This window comes from Chelmon rostratus, chromosome 19, assembly GCF_017976325.1.
Source record: "Chelmon rostratus isolate fCheRos1 chromosome 19, fCheRos1.pri, whole genome shotgun sequence".
Classification (NCBI taxonomy): domain Eukaryota; kingdom Metazoa; phylum Chordata; class Actinopteri; order Chaetodontiformes; family Chaetodontidae; genus Chelmon; species Chelmon rostratus.
In genome coordinates, this window is record NC_055676.1 from 21,945,593 (window position 1) to 21,965,033 (window position 19,441).

General features: G+C 41.4%; 2 protein-coding genes across 3 annotated transcripts; one reads left to right on the top strand and one right to left on the bottom strand.

Moving 5' to 3' along the window:
- Window positions 1-45: 45 nt before the first annotated feature.
- On the top strand, window positions 46-7,353 carry sgtb (small glutamine rich tetratricopeptide repeat co-chaperone beta). 2 transcript variants are annotated; one of them, XM_041960239.1, is made up of 12 exons: window positions 46-116; window positions 2,474-2,578; window positions 2,928-3,031; window positions 3,386-3,461; window positions 4,246-4,345; window positions 4,453-4,557; window positions 4,648-4,786; window positions 4,920-4,982; window positions 5,449-5,486; window positions 5,584-5,667; window positions 6,303-6,423; window positions 6,507-7,353. In XM_041960239.1, the coding sequence occupies exons 2-11, from the start codon at window positions 2,479-2,481 to the stop codon at window positions 6,412-6,414; spliced, it is 921 nt and encodes a 306-aa protein (XP_041816173.1). In that variant the 5' UTR covers window positions 46-116; window positions 2,474-2,478; the 3' UTR covers window positions 6,415-6,423; window positions 6,507-7,353. The 2 variants fall into 2 exon arrangements, with proteins under 2 accessions (XP_041816173.1, XP_041816172.1); XM_041960238.1 differs by having other exon boundaries at window positions 95-116; window positions 2,471-2,578.
- A 976-nt stretch (window positions 7,354-8,329) lies between these two features.
- On the bottom strand, window positions 8,330-17,884 carry trappc13 (trafficking protein particle complex subunit 13). The gene is made up of 13 exons (XM_041959982.1): window positions 17,761-17,884; window positions 16,818-16,886; window positions 13,704-13,803; window positions 13,493-13,577; window positions 13,262-13,389; window positions 13,041-13,113; window positions 12,693-12,737; window positions 12,198-12,215; window positions 9,556-9,689; window positions 9,256-9,454; window positions 9,051-9,151; window positions 8,828-8,975; window positions 8,330-8,741 (listed from the first exon to the last, which is right to left on the bottom strand). Exons 1-13 carry the CDS (start codon window positions 17,804-17,806, stop codon window positions 8,634-8,636), a joined length of 1,254 nt encoding a protein of 417 aa, XP_041815916.1. The 5' UTR covers window positions 17,807-17,884; the 3' UTR covers window positions 8,330-8,633.
- Window positions 17,885-19,441: the final 1,557 nt, after the last annotated feature.

The following is a 19,441-nucleotide window of genomic DNA, read 5'->3' on the forward strand; positions in this document are numbered from 1 at the left end:
GTGTGGCGAACGCGTTTTTATTTCCGCTGTCAGTGCGCATGCGCCGAGGAGGATGCGCTCGGGCTGACATAAGTCCTCATGACGCGGTAGCAGCAGACAGCTGGATAAGAGCTCAGGTAGGTGGGCGGGGGGACACTGAATAGCATCCTTTGACACAATGTTATTTATAAATTAGCTTCATAGTGTTCGCAGGGATCTGAGGTTGACCCGTGTTTCCGCTCCTCGCGCTGTTTTACTGCCCCAGCAGGCGGATTGGGATCGATCAGTCAGCATCACTCAGGCTGCACGAGCCGTGTTGTCCGGACGATTGTTATTGACAGGCTTTTTAGATATCGCAAACAGCTACCTGTGTAATTGCTTATATATTTTTTGGGGGGATGCATTGCATTTTAGAGATATTATACCTGTATAGCGGATAAAAAACACATCTCGCCTCCCGTTGTGGTATTACATCACAGCTTCTGCATCACTGCATTTACGTGTGTCAACACACACGGAGGGAGGAGTGGCTCTGCCAGCCAAACCTAAACGAACATAACAACGAATGGCCTCAGCACGTGATGGAAATATGATGCACTGCTTGTATCTGCGAATCAGTTTCTGCACGCAGTCACATCACAGCACTCATGTTTGGTCAGACAGAGAAAACACACAATGCCACAGCCAGCTGTTGGGAAGCAGGAATTATTTTTGCTTTCATCCTCCTGTAAGTTGTCTTGGAAACAAGAACCAAATGAACCACCAGCATCCATTCTAGTATGGATGATAATGGCGATAATAGATAATAGCATGGCTGGACTGACCTGTTTAAAGGGCCCTGGGCAAGAATTTGCTGTCAGGCCCACATTGTGGTAATTTGATTTAGCACCACTTTATTTAGGAGCATGCACCATGTCAGCATGCAGCCCATGAAACAAAGCAGTACTGCACGTCTGCATGAGCTGATATCATTCAGGAATTCCTTAGCAAATGCAATTAATTAAATTCCCAAAAATCAATTGGTGTGCAGGAAATTGCAGGACAGTTGCCCACTCTTCTCGTTGATAATCCAGCCCGGATGATTACTAATTACCCTGGAAATGTTAAAGACCTGCGGTCCTCATGGATGATTGAGATTTGGCAAAATTCAGCAAACCATTTAAAACCTCATCTAACCACATATTACATAAATAATAATAGTGTTGATGACTAATAGCTCAATAATACAAAAGAGCTCGAAACACATGCTGAGCTAACGATAATTAAATGCATGAATTAAAGGCCCTGAAAATGTATTTTCTCAATCATCTTCTTGAGTTTTCTGCCGAAGTTAGAACAGTTAGAGCACCCACACAGTCCAGGTGAAGCAGATTATTATTAGCTTTTGAATGTTAAAGTCTATAAATGTTAACTAAAGATGTTGTTTTTTCACTTTCATTCCTGCTTAATTAGCCATGAGTATTTGATAGTAAATGATGACGAATAAATGATCAGGTCACTATGAGTTCATGTGATTAGTTAATGTTTAATAGATAATCATGTAATGATTGTTAATTCACTAACTTCACACACTGAATTGATTTACAGCCTGTGGCAACAAAAGCTGGAATCCAGTAACTTAGACCAGGTGCATGTATTTGAGCCACGTCTTTGAAAGCACAACAGTGCCAATTCTCCTAGAAATATCTGCAATTTTTATCAAACTGGGAGTCAGATGCAAACACCGACGTGTTGCTACATGACCCAGCGATCTTTATTCATGTCACATTTACAAGCTCGGGGATGGATCACAAGTTTTCATTGATCTAGCTGTGACTTTCCTGATGCAGGCCACTTCTTTTAAACTGTTGTGTTTTCCATCCTTTATCCTCTATTTTAAACTAGCTACTACGTATTCAGTGGTTTTATTCTCCATCTTACTGCACATGTTTTTTTTATCCCTGTTTTTATATTCATTCTGTCTTTTTTTATGTGAAGGTACATGTAATTTTTTTTTTGTTGTTCAGGACTTTGAGCCGCATTTCTTGTATGAAAGGTGCTGTACAAATAAAGTTTGCTGCTGTAATTATTATTAAAAACGCCTATAGCAAGTGCCAGTTTACGAATCAGACGTATTTAAGCCTATGCCCACAGTTTATATTGTATGTCTCTGTTGGGTCGTGCAGCAACATGCAGATGTTTGCATCTGTCCTCTGAGAGTTGGGTCTCTTTGTAACTAGATTCTGTCTAATTTGGTGACATATAAATCAATGTATGGAACATTAATTGATGAGTGTTAACAAATCACAAAAGCTCATATTTTTCGCATGCTTGATCACTTTTTAAACAGCGAACAACTCATGCAGCTATTCATAAAAACCCTGCTTTAATTCACCATGAGTCATGTATTAGTTAACATGTGCTTTTTTTGCAAAGTGTCACCCTATGAATAATATAGTCGCTGGTGTGTGGGTGCCTTTATGTTTCACTCCGAACAACTTCCTGTTCCCAGCAGTAAAAATGGCAGTGGAGAAGCGTCTGGCGTTCTCTATTGTGCAGTTCCTACGAGATCAAACACATTGCGGTGCTTTGAATTCTGACGAGCAGGAGAGCCTCGAAGGTAGGTCAGCCGCACCGTGCACTTACATTTTGAAGAGTCTTTGCGGATATGGGACACTCTGCTCTTGTCCATTTCAGAAGGAAGCTAATATGCATTATGTTCCCAGCTCACTGTCCTGATGTAGAGAATAAACAGGAGTGGGTTTAATCATCAGAGAGTATGATGTGCAGTGTGTGCGGTGGTGTGTTTTATCCAGTATGAAGGCTGAACAGGACAGTTTAAATTCCTCACTCTGAGTGTGCAGCCAAGTTCTGACTCACTGTTCTAATACTGTTAACTCTGAGGCCGATTGTTAAGCTGTTGTCTCACAAATGCAATGTCTCTCATCAACATCATGCCGTGGCTGCAGTAGCGATACAGTGTTTGGAGACTACCTTTAAGATCAGCTCCAGTGACTGCCATCTTGCTGTGCCGCAGCCCCTGACGGAGATTTTCCTCAATTCCCTGCTCAAGGTGGGTGCTGCACAAAAACGTGGGACCGGCGCGGTAGCAGAGGAAGGAAGTATGGTTCATGCAACCACAACACTTGTGCAGCATCAGGGTGTGATTAAAGCAAGATAAACCTGTGTTGCATTATCCACAGTCAACACTATAAACCTTTCTCACAGTAGACGATTTTGACTAATGTTGCCATGGCTGCATTCCAGCGCACGCTGGCTCTGGTTACTGGCTCGCTTATATAGAGTAGAATCATCTTTAATGTTATTAGCTGTGCTTTTCCTCCTCTCAAATAAAAATGTCCACCATGATAATGTTTTTTTGTTTAGTAAGTCACGTCAATGATCCCTCTATCTTGCATTTACTCAGAATGACAACCTAACCATCCCAGAGACCTCCCCATCTCCAGAGGACATCGAACGAGCAGAGCAACTAAAGAATGAAGGTAATGTTAAAACGCTTCATTTGAACTCTGATTTCAAACCTGCGCCTCCCTCTGGAGCAGATCATTATCTATTGGTAAAGTAATATTATGAATATAATGAGCTTCTCCATGAACCGTCTCTTTGGGTGGAGAATAGGAGGAATAGAGAAAACAGGAGTAATCAGGAACAGACTACCTTGCATGTTTCAGCTCAGAGGAATATTTTTTTTAATTATTTTATTATTCATCTGTGTTCTTCATCTTGCCGTCAGCCCACATAATATTTACAAACCACACATCAAGTGCTTTTGCTCAGACTGTTAAAATCACTTAGAGGTAACTCACAATGTGTGAACTGAAAAAAAGTGGCTCATTGTAGTTCATCGATTAATTGATTAATTGCTCAAGAGGAAATTAATAAATGTTGAAAATTAACCGTCAATTACAACCTTTATTCCAGAAAAGTTGGGATGTGATAATTTGCTTTTTGACATATACTCAATTGAAAACAGCACAAAGACAATATATCTAAAGTGGAACGCTCCAAAAACACCTGTTTGGATCATTCCACAGGTAAACAGGTTGATTGGTAACAGGTGAGAGTACTATGATTGGGTATGGAGGTCTAGCACTTTGTGAACACATGAATGTATAAAGGATGTTACTACATGAGCTCGGGAACACTTTGTAAAGCAGCTGGTGGTAAACACAGTTTTTATTTATGATTCACTCGGCGTCCCAACATTTTTGGCCCAATGTTGTAACCACAGTGTTTCTATGTGTGAACTCCAAACATTCATTTCAGGGAACAATCACATGAAGGAGGAGAACTACAGATGTGCAGTGGAGTGCTACACAAAGGCCATTGATCTGGACCTAAGGAACGCTGTGTACTACTGCAACAGGTATTCACAACTAGCAACATGACTTCACACGGCCATTGTTTTGCATGATGTTACTTTGACATGATGTGATGAAGATAAGCTCGGGGTCTGAATGTGACACTTTGCAGGGCTGCAGCTCACAGTAAACTGGGAAATTATACAGAGGCAACGGGCGACTGCGAGAGAGCCATTGGGATTGATCCTACCTACAGCAAAGCGTATGGAAGGATGGGGTGAGTCGGACTGAAGACATGCTGTTTGTGTCAGGAGAAATGTTCAGTTCGACCCGATTAAAACATTTCTCTTTTAATCCGTGGCTCCAGTTTGGCTTTGACAGCCATGAACAAGTATCCAGAGGCAATTTCCTACTTCAAGAAAGCTTTGGTGTTAGACCCCGAGAATGACACCTACAAATCCAACCTGAAGATTGCAGAGCAGAAGCAGAAAGAAGCAACCAGCCCAGTGAGTAAAAACAAGCTGTATCCTTCCGTCAGCCTTGATTTCCTTATGCAACATAATGTATAACCCACAGAAAGCTCACATATGTTAGCTAGCTGTGATTATTTTGACCTCTGTCTGTGAATGTGTGCCACAGATAGCTGCTGGATTGGGATTTGACATGGCTAGTTTAATCAACAACCCCGCCTTCATCAGCATGGTGAGAGCATGAGTCCGAATTTATGCACTGCACATCTAAAGCCTGGTGCAGTAGAGGTTCTCTGCTGTTCAGTAAACTTGTCCTGGAGACAGCTGTCTTATGCTTTTTTTGACTCTGGCAAGGTTAGACGAGATATTTTCCTTAATCATTCCCATGAGAAACAGTCAGCCCATTAATCAAGTGTGTTTATCGTGCAGTGGACAGGACCCTGTCCAGGCCTGGGGAATCCTGACTTGTTAAATAATGACACATGGGAACGTCTGCCGGGCCAAGAACGCTTCTACAAGCATGCCATGAGTTTTACTGCTGCAACAAAGACAAGCAACGTCTAAATCAAAATCGCTGTGTGCATTCAGGGCCCACCGCACTACACAATAACAAACCTGCCAGTGCAGTCAGAAAGAAATTGTCCTTTTAATGCATTTGTGAGAGACCCAGTGGATTTCAGCTCGAGTTCTGTCCGCAGGCTGCAAGCGTGATGCAGAACCAACAAGTACAACAGCTGTGAGTGTCACAATTAATTGGTTGCATTGAGGGTTGCTTCAACGTGGAGTTTTTAAGCGTGCTTTGACTCACTGCCACTGTGTCACTGTGCGGTCAGTATGTCAGGAATGATGTCCAACGCCGTCGGGGGCCCTGCAGCAGGAGTGGGCGGACTGTCAGACATTTCCAGCTTGATTGAAGCGTAAGTACGCTCAGCTGAAAAATTAAAATGACTGTTCATTTTAGTTTTACATGAGTTGTACATGTTTGAACACCCATATTGATGGTGAAACATTGGCTGAAACAGTGTGTTTAAGTTCCCTCTAAACTGGTGCGACACTTTCTCTTCTGATAATATTTCTTCCCAGGAAAGCCAGAAGGAGAATCTGATTTAGTCTCACCTTGTAGCTTTACTGTAACTGTCCACAGTGTGAGGAGATAAGGTCACCGTCTCTCAGGGGGAACTTGTTCTTTTACTGTACAGTTGAAACAGATCTATTTCTCATCTTGCTTTGTGTGAGCTATTGTTCTGCTAGAAAGCAGTTCAGCAGGTAAACAGAGTTATCTCATCCTTCTGTTATGTGCCCATGTCTTTTTTTATCTGTTTCTTTTTTTGTCTTTTAAATATTATTATTGTTACTTTTCATTCACTGTGTTTTCTGTCCCACTGTTATCTCTTCTGTCCTTGTTTCCCATTATTGTTATTAATAATAATAATCTCTAATTTTATGTATACATCCAGTCTTGAAAGCAACCTTTTTCTGCTATTTTTTGCTCTGCCTCATTTTCTAATATGGAACAAATGTCACTGTACACTGTATGACTTGCATCTGTCAGGGGTCAGCAGTTTGCGCAGCAGATCCAGCAGCAGAACCCGGAGCTGATCGAGCAGTTAAGGAACCACATCCGGAGCCGCTCCTTCAGCGGCAGCGCCGAGGAGCACTCATGATCTACTCGGGTATACTTACAGCCAAACCCCAGCTCACCATATATTCCACATGACTGTACCTGTATCATTAACATGCCCTACTTTTGTTTCAGTCTCACTTTTTTTCCCCAAGGAAGGGCAACCATATGGCGCGATTACAATCTCTACACCCATTTCTTAACGTCAAATCCCCGGCATAGCTGGAATGAAGAGACAAGGATGGGGTCGAACGGCACTTTACTGTGAAAAAAGCTCTGGAGTGGAGAGATGAGGGCCTGGAGTCTGGACCATGAAAGGAAACATCCCACACATCTAGGGCAAAACATACTGCAAACACCCAATCATAAAAAGAGCCAAGAAGTCATTCAGCCTGCTGAGAGAACATGAGTAAATTCTGTCTTCAGAGCTTCTACATTCTGCAGAGATCGTGTTTTGTATGTGCTGAACACACTGCCCTCGTCATGTTATGAGTTTAGGGTCCTTCTGTCGAGTCATGATGAATGGAGGGTTAGGGAGGAATGTACTTTTACAGCATTGCAGGGAGCATTTCGGCTTTTTCTCATACAGTAACATCAGGATTACCTTGTTTGTACTGCATACTGTTTCATATTATTTTTGTAGACAAAAAACGCTCTACTTGTTCACCGGATGACCATTCAGTCCTTGAACACCTAGGACTCACATCACTGCTTTTCATTGAGTACTTAATTTTTGATTAAGACAACCGTTTAATGGCATAGCAGTGTTTGCAGCCTGCGTCATGTTGTTATTGCACTTTAGCAAAAACAGATGTCCCCCCTTTAAGCCGACTTAATTGTTCATTAACTAGTAACAAAGTATTCAGATTGTTCATTTTGCATGCTCTTAAATCTGGTATTTGAGATCAGATGCTTTATGGAAACAAATAGGTATGCTAGGGCAGCACAATGTTTTGTCTAAAACGTGAATAAATGTCTTGAAGTGGAGCAACTACTCACACTCATGCTTGCATGTCTGCCTTTGTGTCGTTGTGTCTGTGAAAGATGTAAAGTGGATCCGAGAGAGTGGAGGGGTCATTTAGCGAACGCTGACGTTATCAGACGGCAAAAAGAGAGAAAAGAGCGTTGGTGGATTTTATGGATGCTTGTAAAACGTTCATGGGAGCTGCGCTGTGTTTACAAAGCAACCATTTGACTTTGTTAAAACCAGGAAAGTTTTAGATGATGAAAAAATGCCCAATGAGAAATGAGTCACAGAAGCTAAAAGAAAAAAAAATGAGCTCATCATGATTTTGACTCTATGGAGAGACACCTTTGAGTTGCATCATGGGAAATGTAGGATCCAATGCATTTGGAGCTGGACCCATTCTTGGGACTTTAAGTCAGGATACCTCAGCCTTTTGTAAATTCCTCAACTTTCTGGAAGCGCAACACTAAACGACCGGCGTCCCCTTCAACAGCAGCAAAGTTACCAGAGAAGCTGCGTCCTCTTTATCATCCAGACCAGTGAAATAAATTAAAACTCCCAGCAGTTACTTACCAAAATCAATTTTATCCAAATTCCCTTTGAAATATGACTAATATAATCAAGAAGAAGCAATCATAGGCAGCTTGAGCCAAAATGAGTCACGACACGTGGAACAAAAGCAGTGGAGGTGGCAGAGAAATATGAGACTTATAGAGCCAAGAGGAGTCCATTAACGACATTAAATATAAGGTGTTAAAAGTGCTTTCATCTAATAAACACGTCAGTCAAACTGTCACCATCATATAACAGAGGCTGTAACTGACTAACCTCTTACCTCTAACCTCGGTGCAGGTTAAATACTTCTCCACTATATAAGGTCAGTCTGTCTCTGTCTGTATGTAAAACATCAAAGAATCCCTCGAATCAACACATTTGATGATAATGTGCTACACAGACTACAGAGTTATATACTGCATTCAAAAATGACAATAAAATTTAAAGTTTTCTCTCATATATTCTCTGGGAGCATTTTTAATGACAAAAGCCACCACAGACATCATGAAATATGTTTTGAAAAGCAATAGGAAATCAAAGATTACAGATTTTTATTAACATTTATGCACATGTACATCATTATTTTCAAATAAAGTGATGCATATTATTCACAATTCATTTTAAAATACATTATTATCCCCTCAGGTTGCAAAAAGAGTGAAATGTCAGCGTTTTGCGCAGAATTCCACTGTTGGTCCATTCATATCTAAAACACACACAGGAAAAGGTGAATAAAACTCCTAGCACTCGTTGTTCGTGTACGGGCAGACCACACACACTTGTGCGATGTCGTCGTATTCGTACGTCCTCTTCAGAAACGTGTCTGTGAGCCTCAATCCGGAAATACTCTGAAACAAAGAGGTGAAAGACGTCAGCAAGCGAGAGCGGCACGAGGACATCAGCCGACAGCTTTCCCAAAAAGCCTGATTCGTACCTGCAGGCCCTGGACGGAGGAGAGGAGTGTGAGGGGCAGAGAGAGGAAGGCACCGGGGCTCAGTTTCCCCAGCTGCCGCCCTGAAACTCCACACCAGTGGATCGATCTGGTGTTACACATCTCCAGCACCAGGTCCATGGTTCTTTCACTACAACAAAAAAAGCTGGTTGTAATCCAACAATTTCATCACGTCAAGGTCGTCCCGTGTGGGATGGATTCTTACCTGCAGTTGGTGATTTTACAGATGATGTCGAAAGGTTCTTCAAGGTTGACCGTGTCAGGAATCATCTCCAAAGACAGCCTGATATCTCCGTAGCCTGGAGCCTGGAGGACACACAAGGACAGAACAAAAGCAAACAGACCAGGATAAAATACATGAGATCCTTTGATTTTGGGAGTAGCATACAGATAGAAAAGCATCCGAGTACCATTCTTTGCAGCTGACTGGTCTGCAGCCTCCCTCTCTCCCCGAGATTGGTCTTCCATACGATGTCAAGCTTGCCTATCACCGTCACGCCCTTGATGACGCCGGCCTTCTCCGCGTACTCCGGCTTTGGCTTCAGGCAGTACAGGTACTGCCGGGTGTCCATGGGCTGCAGGTAGGACATCTTCCCAAATGTGGACTCTCTGGCAGCGAAAGGTTATGGATAGAAGAGTGAGGCGTAAAAGATGAGAGTAAACGCCACCGTTCATCTCTTTGCAACAACGTCACACTGAAGTGCTTTTACCCTTCGTCCCCGGAGGCGACCGTGTTGAGCTCTGTGACGTTGTACATCATGGAGGGCTCGAGAGAGACCTTCTCCATGAACATCGGTGAGGTGGTGATGTTCTGGATCTGAGCCTCCAGGAACACTTCATCCGTCTGGAGCAGAGAAGCCACGAGTCAAACTAAGACTTGTTGCTCACAGTTAAGCGCAGTTACATGAAGTCCAAGGCGAACTGAGCAACTTCATCATTAGGTATTAAGAGGGGTTAGGCTTGTGCGAAGTCCTACGGTTTAAAGGATAGCTCCACATCTTTTCAAGTCCGTCTCATTCACTGTAGCTTTCCTCCTGTGCACACTGGCCATGAAGAGATACCTTCCTCAGAGGATTTCAGTGTAAAGGACCGCACAAACAGCTGAGTGCATGTCAAGAAGGATCAGCAAATTTTGCTTTATTTGTTTTGTACAGCATCCCATTTTATTGTGGAATCAGGGTGTAGTATTTAACTTTAGTGGCCTTTAACAAACACCATTTCCAGTCAGGCCCAGACTTGTGCGTGCTAAATGTTAAACATTTTATTTATTTTCTATGGATGGCAGGAGATCCAGCTGCGTGGTGCATGCTGGATCCGACGAGCTGACGGACTGTTCGTAGCTTCTGGATTTGCATAAACATGACTCTGCTGTTTAGCTGTAATACGGCACAGTTTGTGACCGGGCTGGCTTTTTTTTTTTTTCCTGCTTGAAAACAGATGAGCCGACACCAAGCGCCGCTCGCTCGCAATAAAAAACAGACACAACAAACTGCAGCGGTTAGTGGTCCGATGCAGCCAGACATGTCCTCACCGGAGGCGGTCTGTTTCCAACTTAAATCCACAAAATCCACAGCCCCCTAAAGTCTGACCAAAGCTAAACGGGCCTTTCAGTCGTCTGAATTAGACAAAACAACAGGGCAAAAGTTAAAAGTTAATCTTTTAAGAATGAATTTTGGTCTTGTTTTGCTTTCCCTCCACAGCAGCTCAGGGAAACCAAAAGAGGAAACTTTGTGCTAAAAAGACGGTAACTTCGGAAAACACCCACTTGAGTCAGACAAAAACAGGACGGTGGTTTTTGTCATCTGTGGTTTCCACTGGACAAATATTCGCCTGGGATCATTTCAATGCCAGTGTGAACAGGAGGAATCGTCAAACAGCTGTAAGTATGTGAGTACTGCCTGGAGACAGACCTGAATGTGAACCTATCCTTGAAGCTACTCTTCAGGTGTTGTGAGGGTCACGTAATCAATTGATCGACCAGCCTCAGAACACAAACATTAAAACACGTAAACATTCATTACAGAAATTGAATTCTACTCAGTTTGCTCAGTGAACCTTTGAGGACAGTGTTAGTAAAGTGCTGACCAGCGGATGTACAATAGGGGCTGCACAACGACAATCACTCAAACTGCTCTCTCAAACATCAACTAGTTGTGTGTTTTTAACCAATCAGATTACTTCGAGCAGCCACGGCGTCTGCATCAGAGATTCATTTAGATGAACTGAACTGCTGTTGCTTTCCGCCAGCCTCCCAATGAGACGCTTTTACTTCAAAAACATGACGAACATGTGTAGATGAATGTAATCGCCTCTGTGACACCAGCAGCCTTGAAGGCCTTTACTGACCTGACAGTACAGCCTCTATTCTAAAATATTTAAAACTGACATTGATTATGGATAATAATAATCAATATGGACCATATGTTTATCAGTTATTCATATCCAAAAGCAAAGTAACTTACAAATATAGAAAAATAATGTTAGACTAATGGCCTACTTACCATAATATAACTTCAATAGCTTAAAAAAGACTTGACGTGTTTGCAAACGTTTGTCAATCCTTGTTTTTCTGTGAACAACCAGTTGATGCTTGATACTTTCAGTGCAACCTCTACTATACAGTAAGATGCAATGAGAGAGAAGCAGAGATTAGTTCATGCCTGCAATTCGTAACACAAGAACCGACCGTGGACCATGTGGTTAATGCGAAATCACAGCGCTCAGCATCTCTGATCCATGCAAAGCCATTCCAATCGATACCTGACACCTCACGCTTCATTCCACACAATCAAATGTAGGAAACAATTAAGACTCGATGGTAAATGATTGGAGTAATTTTGCTTCTTTCGTCAATGACGGACCTTAATTGGCCTGTTGCATCACACTGTGGCCTTAAACCCAGCAAATGAGATTCATCTAAGCACCATCATTCATGTCTGCCATGTTACAAAATGATTTCCATCTGGACAAATAGAAAATGAGAACATAGTGCATACTCATAACCCCCAATGATGATGAACTGTATAATCAAAGCAATCCCCACCCACCACAATTTGACACCGCAAACTTCAATTAAACAGTCCGAGCCCTGTGTAGGATGAGTTTGCAAGAAAGCATTGAGAAAGAGTCCAAAGAGAGGGCCAAAGAGAAATAATGGAAAGTTCATGTGAAGGACCAGCATGTTTAAATGAATATACGCACATCACTTGTTTAGGAGTTTGTTTTAATCGTACATTACTTTCCACTCTTCTGCTTTGCACCTTTCTATCGGCCCCAGAGAGACAAAGTCTGCTGCACCAAACAGGATTAGGAGAAGCTAATGTTCAGCGATGAGAACAGAAGAAACAATTACCACAGAACTGAGGTCACTCTAATGGAGAAAATAAAATACAAGACACAATGAACAAATGAGGTTACATGCCAAAAGACGATGACAATGAAAATCTGCATACCGCTAATATAAAAAGCTACTGCATGAAAATGAGGAAAAAAAGGCAAAAGCTTGTCGCCTCCATGAGGAAAACGCTTGACCTCCAGCTCTTAAAAACAGATTTCGCAGCACGTGTGTCTGTTTAGTTGACTAAGTTGAGTTGTTTCTGGAGGTACGAGGGTTTTCCAGGAGGCCCGTCTTAAACTAACTGCCCCTAATAGCGTCTGGAAATGTTCCTATCTATGAAATGAAACACGATATGAAGCGTGTTATAAATGCTACAGTAAGAACTTGCATGTCAAGACAATGCAGTTCTTGTATCTGCAGAATGATGTGGCGAGGAATACGAGTGCACGGAGTGTGTATGCTGACGGTGATGTGTATGATGCTGCTGCTACCTGAGAGCGGCTCTCTTACCTCTGCGTTGTAGAACTTGGTCTTCACATCCAGCGGCTTCAAAACCTGATTGAGAATAGATTGCAAACTGAACGCTGTCGTCTTCTCACACTGTAGCTCCATTCGGCAGAAATAAATGTTTATCTAATCAGACTGGAAATCTTAGCACAGGTCTCACTGAATATGTTGCGAGAGTGAAGGGGTGAGGGTTACAATGAGTCCACAAACCGAGAGCGAGACTCCACATCCATAGCTTGGATGGTAATTGCATATATTCTGTTGTAGAGCTGTGACATTTCTCAGGTCTCCTCCAAGCTCACGCACGAGTTTACCACTGTCGTCCAATGAGAAAGCCCAAACACAACTCACCTGGAATTTGAAGAACTTCCGAAAATAGAGCTTCTCCCCGTACTGAGTGGTGTAACTGACAGCACAAACCAAGCTGCAATTTGGAGGAGAGGAAATAAACACGTAAGCCTTTTCACCTGTGTTGATTGCTTCCTCGACTCGGTCAGTTGTTGATTTCGGTGGCACGATACGACGCTATAGCAATAAAAAGGGAGCGCACACACTGAAGGAAAAGCACTCACATGTGTGTTCCGATCTCTTTGACTTCGTGGTGGATGACGTCATCGATGCAGCACTCAGGTTTGAGTTCTGCTACTGCGGAGTTTGACGCTGACAGGTTGAGCCTCTGGGAGCTGGTCTGTAGGTCAGCCTGTGCGGGATCACGTGACACAGCAGGGCCGTGTGGTAGAACAGGTCAGTGTGAAGCGTGTGATAAGTGTCGGGCAGGTATTTCTTCATCTTTATTACAATACCTTCACAAGAATGTCCTTCACCACTTGGTTGCTGTCGTTGTGCACGCTTATGTAACTGGAGAAGGTCTCGCCGAGGAAAATATTTCTGTGTAACGCAGAGACGTGGAAAGGTTAAACCTTTCAACCTTAAAATGAAAGGCTGCACCACAAAAAGAACTTAATGTGTTAGCGTTAATTTTTAATCCTCCAATGGCTAATTAGCATTTATTACCCAAAGTTCTGTGGTAATGTAAGCATCTCTCCAAGCATTAAAATCTCTGCTCCTTTGATGGTGGATGGGTCCTCCCTCATAAGCTGACCAAACAAATCCCCTATGGAGGCAAAAACACAGAAAGATTGTGTGCACATGTAGATGTAACATGTAATTTATGTAACATCTGTTGATACATTTGGCTGCCGTTCCACTGAGTGCTGCAGCACGCACGAGACAAAACAATCAACAAAGTGTTTGTTGCAATGCTTATTTAATTATCCCTGTGCTAGCAAGAAAGTCTGGATCGTAAAATAGAAGTTACCAACAAAAAAATACATTCAAAAACAATATTCAGAAAGGATGTGAACTCAAGACATTCTCTGCCACTAGAGGTCGCAGTAGAGCGACAGCGTCTCAGACCAACACAAACCTCCCCTCTAATCATAAACAGCTCTTATTACTGCTCTCCTCAAAGCCAAAAAACTGTCATTTTACCTCACAAATCACGTAAAACACACTTCAGTCAATATCCACAGAAACTGAATAAAACTCACCAACTCTGGTTTGGTCGAAATAAACTGTGTATTCAGCCTAGTAATGAGTCATTTAATTGATCTGCTGAGTGACCTAGATCCAGGTAACATATTTTTTTTAGCTTACTAGCTATCCTGCTAATGCTAGCAACCTGAAACATCAAGTAAAACATGTTTCATGTAGCTGACGTTTGCTGGTTTCAATTGATTGTGAATGCCTTCAGCTGAGTGCTTCGAACTGCATTCTGCCAAAATAGTTGTTTGCTGCTCCGGTATATTAATGTATATAAAACTCTCATATATATACATAGAACCTTTAGGATCTTAGGAGTTGGTCACAATATGAGACACACCTGTCCCATCCCAGCGGGTTCATTCCAGAACAATGCTGCTTGCATCAACTACAACATTAAAACACAAATGCTCCAGGTGTTTTCACGTGAAAGTTGCAGCAAATTTGTAGCAAAAGTTAAACTTGAATTTGTTTTCATTAACTGCTGAAATCACAGCCAGTACTGACAGGTCTGTAGCCAAACCCGTGGACTGTAAAGATATCCAAGATGTAAACCATGTTTTGGCACACTAAGGTTTTACAACAGTGTTTGAGTATTCTTCGAACTGCAGGGAGGATCAGAGAGAGAAACACGGGACCTTTGAGGATCAGGTTTCAAAGCAGGCTGAACCAAAAGGATCTGAATTGGGTTCAAATTTCTGTCCAACATGTCAGCCACATACATCTTACTATGTGATCAACGCACTCACTAATATCACATAACAACTACTATTATGGCTCCGACTAATAGATCTACCTCTATTATCAATAAAACAATAAGATCAATGTGGAAGATTCTGCAGTCAGAGCAGCTGTTTATGGTAAATGTGGAAACGGTTTCATGTTTCTAATGTTAAATTCAATTCATTCATCTTTGTGCACCTCAAGATAAGCTGTCACTTCACTGCTACTCTTATATAAATAGCGATTCTACTTAGAAGTGTCAACGTGATTTATGGAGTTTAAGGAGTTCAGTTACCAGCGCAGCAAAACATTTCTCTGTGCTGTACTGTGACAGGGGGGGAAACAAACACTGACAGTCTCAGCAGGGTTGCCATCTCAATTTTGGAACAGGATCTAAGACTGTAAATCTATTATAGAGATGTGCACTAGATCTAAAGCGAATGCAAAATACTGTTCAAAAGGTCTTTGATATGGGCCGATTTCATCTAGATTGTAAAGAACATGGCGTTTAGTCATAAAATTGAAATGGAATTTTGTAGTGAGTGAATAAATTACAAAACACAAAAACACTACAGGCTACATTACAAGCAAGTAAATTAGCATCATTACACTCATCATAGCTCATTATTGCAGGTGGGGACTGACCTCTTTAATGAGGTTCAAGTTATTTGTCATTATTCCCTCAAATAAATATTTTAACACCGACATGAAAGTGTTGTCTGCTGTCTCGAGTGGGATGTTTCTTAAATCGTGATGCAACCACGGCGAACGCTAGCTATTGGTTTTTATTTTGGAGAGGAACACTCAGAAAAGCAGAAGCTCTCATAGAAGCAAGAAGTGGAAGTAAGACCTCCACGTGGGCCTGGTCTCAGGCCTTGTGTTGCTTCCCATTGCGCACATTATTATGAAACGGTGACATGAACTTCTCAAAAATCCAAGCATTCATATTTCGAGTTGACGTTGGTGTTCTGAAGCAACTTTACAAATCCTGATGGTCAATTTCTCAATCACATTCATCGATCGAATTCACTGGAGTAAAATGTGAGTGAAGAGCCTGAAAAGTTTGGGTTCTTTTAAACTATGTTAAAGTTTTACAGGTATGTGAATAACTCACAACTGATAACAAAGGAATAGAAAACTTGTTTTTTTGGTTTGTCATGCGAAGACTGAATCTCTATGATCCACAGGGCAAAAAGAAAAGAAAAGAAAGACAAACAGCAACAAATAATACTACAGTAACGGGACTGTTATGTGGTTTTCAAGTCAAACAAAGGCTGCACGATCGCTCAGATGTTCGACCTGTTGCAAACAGCTCCGACCAGCAATAGCCTTTCTTCGTAGGGGGCATGTGTGCTTGAGTTACCAACAGGTGCTCCGGTTTCCTCCCACAGTCCTGACATGCGGGCTGCTTGATCTAACGAATCTTAAAATAACTATTCGCCAGCTATTCGATGAATGCATACAACCTAATTCCGCAAACATGTTGGTTAGATTTTTAACAGGTTCAAAGGTATTCTCGAAGCCCATCCCGTGTGCTGGCTGCTGCTAGATTTGATCAGTCAGCAGGAGGATAATTGATCGAATTTGATTCCCCAGCTACACCAAGCTGCTGTGTGTGGCGTTGATCAGACAGCTAAGAATTAGCTGAATAAGAAACACAACAATGGAGAAGTAAGTAAATTCACAGCAATAGAAACTCAATAGATCCACAGTTATATGACCTGGAGTTAAAAATGCAACGTTAATTACAAACTATAGATAAAGAAAACACTAAAAAGCATTAGCATTAGCTTACGCCTGTATCATACCTCTGCTATGGACCTGTTAAACAGAGAATTAAATTCCATTCAGGCAGAAGCCTACCTGGCAGATCTCGATCTTCACACGTCACTGGCAGGTTTGTGAAGAGTGTCGGTTTTGTTAACCGCATCACTGCAAAGGTGTAAAGGAAAGTGACATAGCTTAGTGATTGGTCACACAAGTGGGTTACTTATTGTGGTGATGTTGCTGTGGTGTTAGAGTTAACCTCTACCACTCAACTGAGCTCATGCCAGTGCCAATAACATCAGTATTAATTGGGAAATACATTGCATGGTTTTCATTTCAACATAAGACTACAACACATCATCATTTATTATAGACTTTGGTGGTAATGCATAAATTACAGGTACATTTCAGCAGCGGTCAGCTTGCAACAAGAAACAACAACAAGCCTGTGCACTGTGATCTATGTTTCCAAAGCAAGATCACGGGTCAGTACATATATAAACCATATAAACAACTTCATCAGAAACATAATCAAGTTTACTGGCTAAGTAGCTTCCTGACAAATAATCTGGCTGCCAGAGGTTCTCCACAGTGACAAGCACAATTTACAGGCAGTTTGGCAAAGATAGCAAAGCAAGTGAGTGTTTCGGCGAATAATTCACTCAGGAATCAGGACATTAACGTGAAGTAGCTTTGCCAAATTAGCCAACAAATCAACAGCAACGTACAAGGTAGCTGGCATAATTCGTCCAACAATGTATTGTCAGCATTTACATTATCTTTCGATTTCAGCTTTTAGGTCCAGTTACCCCAAAAATGGCACTTTTTAAAGCTGCACCTGTCACAAACAGTCGTGATTGCATATTATCAAATGTCAAAGTTTGATAGTGTCTGGGCTAGCGTTAGCGCTATTAGCATCGTACAACAACAAATGACAACAGCCGGTGCGCTGGCAGATTTAACGCTTCTATTTTAACGTTACTCCTAACACAACGTCTGGCATCACGGCCTATTTGTTGCTGCAGTGACGCTAAAATACCTTTTAATGCGAGTAAGTGTTCCTGTTTCGCCTGATTTACATCCATTTTGACAGAGAAGGTCTTCTTTAGTGACGTTAGCTATAATGCTAGCTGGTTGTGACAGGCTGGCTGGTGAACTTTGACCTTGGAGGCAGTATATTTCTTCTTCGTATTTCTTCTTCGTATTTTAATACTGCCGCTCGCAGTCTGGGATGGGTACTACAACAACAAAGAGTTTGATTTTCTTTTCTTTTCTTTTCTTTTCTTTTCTTTTCTTTTCTTTTCTTTTCTTTTCTTTTCTTTTCTTTTCTTTTCTTTTCTGTCTCCATGTATCTCTTTTCATAGAACATTTGTAAAATTGACAAGAACATATCAAACTGTAAAAAGTGGAAGTAGATAGATAGATACTTTATTAATCTCCAAAGAGAAATTTCCAAGTATGGCCAAAGGGTGATCCTGGATGTCCAGTGTATGTCCAGCTATCCTTATTACTGTTAAAATTTCAATTTGTCACGGCAATTTCTTTGCTCCTAATATCCCATCTAAATGCACATGGTACATTATTCTGAGTAGTTAAATCTGCATCACACTGCCCTCTAGTGGTCTTGACCTACAATACATTAGAATATGACAACACTGCACCTTTAGTTAATCAATGTAAGAACAGAGGTGACATGTGTTCTGTAATGACAACCAAATGACACTGCTGATGCTTCTAAACATCTATACACTAAAAAAGCACACAACTCTTATACCTAATTAATCCACCAGATAAAATCACCTGCTGATCCATAACAGCAAAGATAATTTCTAGGAGGGCGTGAAAAACATCCTCACCAGAGTTGACTGAACACAGAGGATTTGTATCTCAGCCTCAGCTTGCTTTGCAGTATCTTAATGTGCAGCCGATTAAGCATTTGGCCTCATCCAAAAACAATTAAATCAGGATGGAGAAAGCGTAGACATCACACGAGACAGCCATAACATCTCAGAGCTCCCAGGAAAATCTTTTATTGATTTTTGTGGTTTTGTGCTGAAAGTCTACATTTGTTGAATGAGTGGCAGGAGAATCTCCTTAACAAGATTACCAGAGAAGATGAAGAAGAAGACACGATGTTGACCGAAACTAAATAATTTATTAGATGAAATTTCAACTTTTGTAGGTTTTAACCGTTTGGGTCAATTTATTTATTTTTTATTTTCAGGTCTTTTATATTGTTTCAACCTGTATAACAAAACAAACAGTAAAATGTTTCACAGTAGAAATACCAAGTCACAGTGACACTGCACATGCAATTTTGTCATTTATTGATAAAAGAAAATAAAATTGATTAACTAAATGTTACTTCAACATCAGAAATGTAAAGAAGAGCAAACAATCTATGAAATGTAACCGTCTACCTTGAATTCTGGTACTTTAAACATTAACATTAAAGAAAGAAGGGGACATTAAAATAAACTCAAAGTCATCTGACAATTTTTCAACAATGAAAACAAGGTTTTCTTATATCCTGCAAACATGTTATTCAGTGAAATGCAGTGCATGTTTCAACTGTGTGGAATGGAAACCTGCATACTCTGGACTCTCCTGTCAGGCCTAGAGGACTGGAGGACTAGAATGAGGACTGGAGGACTAGAATGAGGACTCAGGTGCAGAGTTAAACAGTAACAGACTTTATTTCACACAAATACCAATGACCA

Coding starts and splice junctions, on each gene's coding strand:
- sgtb (XM_041960239.1), top strand. CDS start 2,479: ATGGCAGTGGAGAAGCGTCTGGCGTTCTCTATTGTGCAGTTCCTACGA. Junction 3,032..3,385: donor TCCTCAATTCCCTGCTCAAG/GTGGGTGCTGCA, acceptor GCATTTACTCAG/AATGACAACCTAACCATCCC. Junction 4,346..4,452: donor GCTGTGTACTACTGCAACAG/GTATTCACAACT, acceptor GACACTTTGCAG/GGCTGCAGCTCACAGTAAAC.
- trappc13 (XM_041959982.1), bottom strand. CDS start 17,806: ATGGATGTAAATCAGGCGAAACAGGAACACTTACTCGCATTAAAAG. Junction 9,455..9,555: donor GTCGCCTCCGGGGACGAAGG/GTAAAAGCACTT, acceptor TTTCGCTGCCAG/AGAGTCCACATTTGGGAAGA. Junction 8,976..9,050: donor TGTAAAATCACCAACTGCAG/GTAAGAATCCAT, acceptor TTTTTGTTGTAG/TGAAAGAACCATGGACCTGG.